This window comes from Trichechus manatus, unplaced genomic scaffold, assembly GCF_000243295.1.
Source record: "Trichechus manatus latirostris isolate Lorelei unplaced genomic scaffold, TriManLat1.0 scaffold00133, whole genome shotgun sequence".
NCBI classification, from domain to species: domain Eukaryota; kingdom Metazoa; phylum Chordata; class Mammalia; order Sirenia; family Trichechidae; genus Trichechus; species Trichechus manatus.
Genome location: NW_004444069.1, coordinates 2,708,083 through 2,719,323, shown reverse-complemented (window position 1 = coordinate 2,719,323; position 11,241 = coordinate 2,708,083). Strand labels below are relative to the sequence as shown.

At 37.3% G+C, this 11,241-nt stretch overlaps 1 protein-coding gene across 1 annotated transcript in view; it reads right to left on the bottom strand.

The window, feature by feature from the left end:
* The window catches only part of CAMTA1 (calmodulin binding transcription activator 1), a 1,148,791-nt gene extending 1,138,185 nt beyond the window's left edge, over nucleotides 1-10,606 (bottom strand). The window contains exon 1 of the mRNA XM_023739374.1: nucleotides 5,030-10,606. Within this exon, the coding sequence (XP_023595142.1) occupies nucleotides 5,030-5,032 (3 nt within the window). The 5' untranslated portion in view covers nucleotides 5,033-10,606. The remainder of the gene's footprint in view (nucleotides 1-5,029) is intronic.
* Nucleotides 10,607-11,241: the final 635 nt, after the last annotated feature.

The window sequence follows — 11,241 nt, the reverse complement described above, 5'->3', positions numbered from 1 at the left end:
AGTAGAACTGCCCCATAGGGTTTCCAACAAGGCATCTGGTGGATTTGAACAGCCGACCTTTTGGTTAGCAGCCAAGCTCTTAACCACTGTGCCACAAGTCCACTAGGATGGCTAGTATTAGACAAATGGAAAATAACAAGTATTGGTGAGGATGTGGAGTAAATGAAACACTCCTGCATTGCTGGTCGGATTGTAAAGTGGTGCTGCCGCTATGGAAAACAACTTGGCAGTTCCTCAAAAAGTTAAACTTAGAATTACCATATGATTCAGCAATCCAATTCCTAGGTATATTCCCATGAGAAATATGTTCAGATAAAAACTTGTGTATGAATGTTCACAGCAGCATTATTCATAATAGCTAAAAAAAGGAGAGATAATCCAAATGTCCATAAACTGATGAATGGATAAATAAATGTGGTACATCCACACAATGGAATATTATTCTGCCATAAAAATGAAGTACTGATACATGCTACAACACAGATGAACTTTAAAAACATTATACTAAGTGAAAGAAGCCAGTTATAAAAGACCACATATTGCATGATTCCATTTATATGAAATGTCCAGAATAGGCAAATCCATACACACAGAAAGTAGATTAGTGGTTGCTAAGGGCCAGGGAGAAAGGGGAATGAGGAGTGACTGCTATTGGGTATGGGCTTCTTTTGAAGACAATGAAAACTTTTTAAAATGAAATCTTGGTAATAGCTGAACGACTGTGTGAATATATTAAAACTTACTGAATTGTACATTTTTAAAGAGTGAATTTTAAGGTATGTAAATTATACCTCAGTAAAGCTGTTATTAAAAATAGGATTCAAATCCGTTGACTAAAAAAAACTTTTAAGTTTTGAAAATTCAGTTATTACTGGTGCTAAAAACTACTTTGATAATTATGTTTCTTTAAAATATTAAATACCTTCCTGCCTTGTTAAGCAGAACACAATGAGTATTGCTTTTCTGAATATACACAGGGTCATCATTATGAAACACCAATTACACGGCTGTATATTCAGAGAAGTCAATGGTGTGCAGGCTATTAGCCCTTTACGCGGTACCGCCAAAACTACTGTCCTTTCAAAGTTCTTCCACCTGTCTTCTGTAATTCTGTTTCCTTATTCTCCCATGAGAAATCAAGAAAAACAACAGATTAGAGGCAGGAAAGACATATGAAGGAAAAGCCAAACAAGTATGCATACAGGTGGCCAAATACCCTTAAAGAAAAGCCCAGTTCAGAAGATTCTCTGTTTTCTTCTCTCCCACCCACTCCTCTACAGGCGCCTCTTTCTCACTAAGAACACAGCCTTTAAGTTCAGTGGTCCACACCAAGGGAGAAAGGGAGGAATTCTATCCAAATATCTGAATCATGGAAAACCTCAGATGATACTGACATTCCCCTAAACTGACTGAGTCGTCCTGAGAATCACCACAGGGCAAGAGACTACCTTATTCCAGTGTGCCCTGCTTTGTCACATTTCACACAGAGCACCAGCTTTGGGACAGTTATTACACACATCAAGCCTAACTGACTGAGGACGTCTGGCCTCCTACCTGTAGCTCCAGTGAACATTTTAAATAAATTAAATTACAATAGCAACTGCACCCATTCTTGGGGTCAATATTCTTTCTTTTTCCTACACTGACAAAGTTTGAGGCACCAGGACCCCCTCACCCTAAGCCCCTCTAAATGATCAATAGGCCACTGGGTCCTAATCGACCTTCCTTTAAGGCTGTCAGGAGTGGGGTGAACCTCTGGCCTATGGAAACAAAGCAACAGGCTGAGAGGAGACAATCTGATTCTGTCTTGAGACTAAAGTCAGATGATGGTGAGCTTTCTGAAACTAGAGTAAGGCCATGCAGGAGGCATGACTGGGGCCGTAGCAGGCCACACTGACATGCAAGTTATGGAGGAGCAAGGAAGCTACATGTAAATGGAGAAAATTGTTCTGAAAGGCAAAACGGGAACAGAGCAGATAGAGAAAACAGCAGGGATGGGAGCCACAGCATCCCAGAAGAGATTCCAGCTTAGTCCAAAGGGGTCTCCAGAGGGAAAGTCACTCCAGACTTTCCAGGTCCAGCTGCACTTCATCTTCTATCCTTGTAGGCTTAAGACTGCTTCTGCTATTCTTTCACGAAAACCTCCTTCACCTAACTTGAGTGGCTTATGTTCTTGTAATCAAAGCTGCTCTAGCTAAAGCAGGGCCTGCTTACCCTCCCTGACATCAATCGGAAGCAAGCTGTATTTCCTAGTGTCCGCCAAGAACCTCAGATTTTTTTGAATAAGCCAGCCAATCCTGTTTACAAGTATCAATATTATAAATACAAAAAACTCGCCTGAAAACCTTTCTGTATAAATGAACCTCAGAGCCAGATTACTTTCATTTATTTCTAAAAACATTCTGAAAATCATGATTTTTTTCATTTGTATTAAGCAAACAGTTTCGGTGTCTCTGCTCTTTCATCACACGACAAGGGCAAGGAACCTTGTCAGAGGTGGTACTGTGGCACGCTGGTGAAGAAGGTAGCAAAGAACATCCACAATAACTTGGAACAGCACCAGAGCAGCTAAATTCATCCTCAGTTCCTCCAGACATGACCACAGAGGCCAAAGAGACTAAAAATACTTGGCGAGGACAGATAAAAGCTGTCAAGGATATTCAGCCCAGTTAAGAGATGTCACCACCATCACCACATTTGCATTAGAAGATGCTCATAAAAGCAGCAATGGGTCACATTTAGAATCTTCAGATTCAGTATGGAACTGATAGTTCTCGCCTCCCAGAACACCTGGAATAAATCTCTGGGCCTTGAATTTGGTCAAGTAATCTATGATCAATTTCTAGAGGACCCTAGGAAGAAAGACAAGTACTTCAAAAATGTTGAGTACCCACTCACCACCTTTCTACTTGTTACAGCTTTCTTTTTAGCACAATAGCCTCCATCAATAAAACTAAATGAAGACGACACCTCCATCAGAAGTTTTGCAAAGCAAATGATGATTCAGGCAGCATCCTTCATAACAGCAGAGACAGAAAAGACAAGGCAGAGAATATTTACAAGAACACCAGGAACTTTACCTTGACCCTCTGTATCTTTAAATATGGAAGAAACTTTTAAAAACTAAATTATATTCAAAGCTTCTCTCTAAGTGCTGGGCCTTTAGTAATCCAAGGAGTATGTCCATGTGAAGACCCCATATAATTATAATTATAGTGGACCCACATAGATTTCCCAACCCACATGAGTTTGGTTTTTCTTAATTTGTTCTTTTTTTTAATAATATTTGATGGTGTTTTCAGTGCAAGTTTACACAGCAAATTGGTTCCCTTTTAACAATTACTACACAAATTGTTCAGTGACATTGGTTAGCTACGTGAGTTTTTAATAGGAAGAGTCTTATTTACTGAATTACTGGCAATCAATACATTTTAATAATAATTACATTAATCAACTCCAGAAAACACAATAAATGAATATAAACACTACTACCTTCAACATAAAAAATCTGAGGTGAGCAGATACTTTTTTCTTCTGTAATCATGTATTATTTAAGTCTATTTTCCCAAGTAGACTTCCAAATATCTGAATGAAGACCTTAAATATGTCACAAGGAATAAATGAGACTGAAGGTTTCATACTGTGGATCCTATTTAACAATTTAACAACTTTAACAATTTTTTTACATTTTCTCAAAGCAAACACAATGTTTTAAACAGGCAGACCTTTAAAAGTTAAACCCTCTATGCATAGCAGAAAGGAGGCACCTCAGAGACTGCAGTTCGAATTCCTCCTACACAGCCTGAGCCAACATATTAATTCTTGACCTGCAGCAAGTAACTCAAAAGGAAAAGACACACTTACATTGAATCGCTGCATAGCAGCAAAGCCTGTCATAAGGTGAGATTCCGTATGTCCAACTCCATTTCTTATATCATAAAACTTAGAATGGGAAGAAACTTTAGAGGTCATCACTAGGACAGCCCTTTGCTCAGCACATGAATCTTTTCAACATGAATCCTCTCAAAAGTATTATCGAAGAGTTAACTCATTATACAATGAGAGCTGTGATGTGAGAAAAGCAAGATGAGAAGTGCCAGAATCAAGAGTGATAAATGGAGAAATAGTGTATGGTAAGGAAGAGAAGGCTGTGGAGGCCAAGGAGAGAGAGGGTTCCAGCACCATGGCCTCCGCAAGTGGCAGCAAGAACAGCAGAAAATACAACTCTAGCTGGGGTCCCCGACCCTGTTCGCCAGTGCTCCTGGCTATTTAAAGAGAACAGTACTAATGGGGAATCAAAGTGGGCTTGATATAAAAGCCATCTAGGAAACCTAAAGGCCCTAGTGGAGGACTAACCTATCACTGTTGGGTTCAGCGTGAGACAAAAATAATAATGCTGACGCTACAATAAGTCTTCCAAACATTTTGAAATCTGATACCAAAGCCCACAGCTTCTCATAAATCCTACAGTGGTACATGGTTTGGAAATTAGGGAGTTTTACAGAGACTCCCTACGATTAAATTAATATTCCTTTCTTTGATATTATTTACAAATGGATTCCTTCTTAGAAACTGTATTTAAATAATTTTAAAACTGCATTTCTTACAATAAATGCCATTTAAGTCATCCTCAAATGCTTACTCAGTCTATTTGCTTTTATTTTCTTTTTCTTAGTATACCTACTTAAAGGAGAAAGCTACTTAACAGACAATGTACTCGGCTATGTCACTCATCAGAAAATTCAGCTCAACATAAAGGATCACAAAGCTCTAGATTCATTCAAGAGTGGGAGAAGACAGTATCTCAGAGTTGTCATGATTTTTAAAAAGTCAGCTCAGGAGTGAGACTGGGTATCAATCAAAATGGTTACAGTTTGAACCATCTACTCTAACTACGAATTTTAACTGAGCTAAAATGATGATTCCTAAGTACAACACATCATACTTCTAATGTTTCTCAGCAATTAAATATCTAAAGAGTCAACACACCCCCAAGAAAGCAGAGAAAATGAACTTTTTTAAAGCTCACCATTCATCAACTACAGGAGGCTCGAAAGATGCCATGCGCCGGAGGCTCAGCCTCAAACTCGGCCCTGCAGAGGAAAACTCCAAATAAGATTTCTTCAAAAACTGCTCTCACGCAGTACTAAATTACAAGCAGTGACCTCCCTGGAGAAGAAACTGAAGTCAACGGCTACATGAGTGTACAATCTAGGGGAAATGAAACCCAATTCTGACACAAGGGATGCTACACTAGTTCTCTAATGATAACAATTATAGTAACATTAAAAAGTAAAAGTACCACAATAAAGTTCTTTAAAATATTTCAAAATCAACAGAATGATCAAAAGGGAAAGACCAAATTCATTACATAAATAATCTGAATGGAATGTAATTTAATCTCCCAACCTAATCTCTCTGAAATAAAGTAAAATCCTCCAAGTCAAATTATAAAATACTACTTTATGACAATGCAGCTGCAGCACAGGAATCAGAACCTCATGCAAGAACAAAAATTTAGTGTCAAAATGTTCACAACACAGCTCAATCCACAAAACCGTAAGATAATTAAACTGTTTTTAGATTTCAATCAGTTTGGCCAGAAACCTTATCCAAACTACACTGATGCAAATCAGCAAGACTACAGCACTATCTAAATAACAACCCCACTACCTTATCTTTTACCTTTTATCGTTGATTTATGGGCTGACTGATGTTAAACCGATTTGTGCATGTGCCAGAAGTCAGTTCAGAAATACAAAACAAGAAAAGAGATTTAGAAGAATCAAATTCATGAATGAAAATGCTGACATCATAGTTCAGCTCCCGGTAGAGCTTAGAGTAGTATGTGAAAAAAAACAGTGCATCTTTGGGGATGTTAAATCACCAAAGTCATTTAGCAAAGGAGATAAAAGAAAAAGCCCTCGCTCAGAAAGAGGAAAGGAAAAAGATACTAAAAAAAAAAAACAGAAAAGCTATATTAACTAACAATTCCCTACACCAAAAATGAAAAATAAACAATGTGTATAGCCCACAAACAAGCGTAACTTCTAAACCATGGGCATGTTTCATGTTATTAATGTTAGAAGTAACATTTTTTAAAGATAATTGTTTAACTCTAAATAAATAGAACGTAGTCCCCCCATCCCAACCTTAAATCTTTCTCCCACCACATGGCATATCATTCAAAAAAGAGTGCATGATACAGCTAGACAGGTTTTATTCCTCCATTGAAAACTACCTGGCACTGCCACACCACACCTAATTTTAAGTAATTCTGAATACAACAGGATAGGACACAGTGACCAGAGGCAAGCTACTGGAGTTTTTATGTGTGGGGGAGAGGAAAAAAAAGGCTTCTATCTAATGATACCATATAAACTAATAAGAAAAGAGATTATAAAAATTTGATTAACTCAGAACTATTAAAAGCGGCTAGTGGTGTGGATTGTTCACATTTTTCATCTCTTGGCAGAGCTAAAAATACAACTAAGAATACAAACTTCTGTAAAATTTAGACACAATTTACTAAAATCCTTTTATCTGGGACACTTAAGTTACTGATTCCTAGATTCCTAATGTTTCCCAGGAAATTTAAGATTACTACATTCTTGGAAAATAAGTGACCCTCAGATTCTTAGTAAACTCCCAGAAGCACAAAACTACAAGGACATTCTCTCTTCTTTACCATTCATAGAGCTTAAAGTAGCCATTCACCCAAATGGATTTTTTAAAAATTTAAGCGATAAACAGTTTTGTCAATAAACATTTTTAAAAGAAGATCTTATTAAGTTAAAATGCAAGCATGCCAGTTTTATCTGTAAATCTAAAATGTTAGAAGAGATCATCTCACGTTGCCACCACAAATATCTTTGATAGAACATCACTACCCCCTTGTGGATTCACGATAAAAATTCCTTATCTTGAATCTTAACGTTTTAAGTGTTTCACTCGGCTGAACGTTCATTAAAGTTTACATTTTCTTCACTAAGAAGGGCTATTTTATTTTAATTAATTTTTAAAGGAAAAAAAAAAACCCTTAGCACTTTAAAAAAAACCAATCCCATCAACTTCATCTTTTAAACATCCCCATTTGCGGAATGTTCTTTATACAATACATACATTGGTTTCACAATGGTAACCACATCAGCATGCCGCTTTTTCTTAAAATATCTGAATTTACACTTCCAATCATCACTTTGAGATTATTTTTAATAATAAATGGGTAATTTTTCACTAAAGCATCTTTTTTTCTTTCTATTCGGTAATTTCACACCTTGTACCCATTTACTGCTCCCAAATGGTTTGATATCCAAGTGCCCCAGAAAACCAATGGGGCACATACATCCTCAGAAATGACTTTTAAGAAAAAGATAAAAAACCAAATATAAGTTTTAAAAGATTAAGTTAGTTCTTGGTAGTATTAACATACCTTCAAAAATGCCTCCTACAAATCTAAATCAAGCCTGATGAAGGAAAAAATACATATATACCTTTTTTTTCAAAACTGGAAAGAAGGGCTTTCTGTTTTCTTTTTTTGGCTGTTTTTTTTTGTTTGTTTGTTTTCAGTTGAAGGAGTACCTCTGGTTGTATCTGTGTATCATTCTAGTATAACACACGGATACAGCTTGTTAAACGTGCACTGCGAAAAAGATTAAATAATAAGTTTATCACTTGTTACAGACACTAAGATTTAGTTGAAAGTATAAATCATTCCTGCAATAAGTCATATGCTGTATGGAGAAAGTTATAGTCACAACTTGTCCTACTGTCCTTACTGGGAATTAGCTCCCCGTTATCTCACAGACGTTGAACACAAAAGTCGGGGCATAGTAATTTACTATTATCATGAGAAGACGAATGTCAGAACTCATTCCAATGGGTAAGTGAGAATAAATGAGGAAAAGCAATCCATTTTGCAAGTGTTTTTAACTGACGAAATACATAATCTTCCCTTGAGGTAAATGATAAGGAAAAATAGGAGAGACAGTACATGTTCTGTTGAATGAATGGAAATTGTGTGTCCCAAAAGGCTTTTCACACGTCAACCCCATTGAGACTGTACATCTAAAAGTACCAATTAGGTATCACGTCCAAAGCTAGTGACTAACCTTAGAGCAGGAGTGATCATGTTTTGCTTTTTGAGGATTTTGTTGTTATGGCTGTTGTTGGATTTTGGGGGGGGAAGATGGGGGCATTAGAAGATGGGGGGCATTTTAGATGCCTTTACGAAGCGAGATTAGTGGTTTAAGACTTATGCTACTTAATTAGTCTCCAATTATTAACACATTTAAGAATGTTAAGAACTCAGTCCCAAACATTTCTTGCAAGGCATGCCACTTTGTGCACATGTAACTATGAAACTATATTGCAGAGAGCAGAGTGATGAATACAGCCCCAAACCCACGCATCTCCCTCCTGGTCACCTTCTGCTCAAGGTCTCAGGAAGGGATATGTTACATGACTTGAAAGGCCTGCTTAAATTTGGAGGAAAAAAAAAGTGACAGGACTTTTCTAAATGAGCAAAGGACTCGTGTATAAGAAGACAAGCAACTGTATCAAGAATCAACAAAGCACTGGGGGTGAATGCGGAAGAACCATTAAAAAATATCTGGGGTCCTTCCATCTTATGCTGTGTCAATCAGTTGAAAGTAAACGAACAATCCTCTAAAAAAAGAGTGCAAAGGGAAGTAATGTGGCTGACACTTGGCCTCTCTTTGCAGTGGGGTACATAATATTTCTCTTTTAGTCCAGGGTAATGAGCTAAAAAAATGCTCAGGAAGCATTACCAATCTTTACACAAGGAGGCCCATGACCTTCTACAAGCAATGGCGTTCAAAGCAGAAAGATGCAACACAACCTCAGAAATACACAGCCAGCATACTGACAGCAACAAACTATCCTTTACTTTGTCCCATCATATAAAAAATCAGGGGCTGCCGCCCATTGTCAATATATACAAAGAAAGACTTCCTTACAAATACATGACAAATATCATGGGATGGAAGACAAATTATATATTTACAAGACCCTCTTTCTGATTAATCACAGGACTGACGGACATGACCTACTCTTCCCTTACATACGTGGTACAAAATAAAAGGATCTGATAAGTGTCTGATCAACCTGTATCCTGAACCTGAGCCTGATTAGAGATTCAAACAAAATTAAAAGAAAGATAGATTACACACCATAATATGGAAAACAGAGTGAATGACCGTGCACTCTCATTCAAGTCACATGGACAAGGAAGCAGAGCAAGAACATTTCTTGCTTCACACTCGGATCTCGAATACACCAAAGACTAAAGATAGTACTATAGCAGGCAAATTAACATTAGGAAAAGAACCCACACTTCCTTGTGAATGAAGACCCCAAATGAAGTTGGCTATACCCAAAGAAATGTACCATTATTAAATCAAAGAGACAGACGGAAGCTGGCTAAACTGCAGGAAAAACAAATTTCCAAATTACGATACGGGGAGGCTCAGATATCAGAGGGACCCAGTGTTTTACCCCAGATCGATATCTAGTCACCAAACTACTACCATCCCTTGCCTTGTAGTTTAAATCCTATTCTACCCATCCTTAGGGGAACAAGAAGTAACACTTCCTCATGGTACATACAGGACAAAAGGCAAGGTAGACACCCCTTTTTACTGAAAAATAGAAAGCCTATGAATATAGTAGATTCACAAACACCTTTTTAATAATAATGATGATGAGGGCAATAAAAGAAGCCTTTTTGTGTGGGAAGGAGCAAAAAATAAAGGAAAGGCTGAAGAAAAGAAAGGTATGGTTTAAGTCATCTAGAACAACAAAAAAGGGCACGGTAAATGATTCTAGAAGGTACAGCACATTTTAGAAAACAATCTATATAATAGAAATACAAAACACTCATTACCAAAACACCACCTGTCACCACAAAAATATTCACATGAACGAAAGACACTGACAAAACACATACTACAACAGTTCTAAGCAAGAGTTCTTAAGAGTACAATATTAGCAGAATTGGCTTCTATAAACATTGAGAGGAGGGAAATGTGACTTAATAGAGGAGAAAAAGAAAAGGTGTATTTCACATTAACTTTTTATTATTACCCTCAGTATTTATACCTAACCTGCATCCAAAAAGAATTTGAGGCTACTTATCAAAGAGAAAGTGAGACACAAATAACTGTACCATTAAAAAGTGTAAAGCATTAAAAGTCACAGAGTAAAGAAAGGTAGTGATAATTGTACCAGATATCTAGGCTAAGAATGGTCACCACAATCAAGCATTAAATTTAGATACAATACTCTCTGGCATTGAAAAAGTCACAGCAGCTCCTGTACTTCTTACTATCTGATAATATGAAACATACCAGTTAATCAGAAGAGGAAAGTATTTTTCTACCACTTCCTTATATGAAGAACGCTTCTGAATTTATATTCTATACATACCTAGTATAATGCTGATGCTCAAATGTTAAAATAAGTATTCCAATCAATCATATATCTAAATGATCAAAATTCATGCTTAGACAATTATAAAAAGGTTTGACTTTTTTTTTCTACACACACACGCACGCACGCACACGCACGGGCGCACCCACACAGGCGGGGGGAAAGCTGTTAAATACCTCTCCCAGTCCACCCTCCCCACCACCCCAACTCCTATGTGAGGGGCGGGGGGGCTTAATAGGATACTATCTATTGCATTTTTGCAAGATTACAATCCAAAAAATTGAAATTAAGAGAAGAATTCCATATAAGAAAGTATAAAAGGCAAAAACAAGAGACACTGAAATTTCATTCATACCAAAAGGCTAACAAGACCCAATTTGGACTCAATCAAGGTCACATAACTCACACAGATCCTTTGCACATACGAGAAGCTCTGTAAATGTATCCTGAAAGGATGATTTCAGTAACTGGAGTATGGATATAAAAATTTCTCCTGAAAAGGAGAGAACCGACACAACTACATGGGGGAAGGAAGAGAACAAGAGAATCACCTTCTACTGCCTTTTCCATAAGGAAGTCAGAAAGAAGCACAACTGCACACAAAGAAGTATTTCCCCAAACTTTAGGAAATGGGAAACAAAAGAATGACTCAGAGTAAAGGAGGAGTGGGGAAAAAATGTTACACCAGAAGATGGGTTACCTTAAAATCCATCAGAAAGAATTATGATCCCACCGGGACATATGACCTGATACCTGGCATAAACAGGGAATGAAAATAACGTCACCTAACTC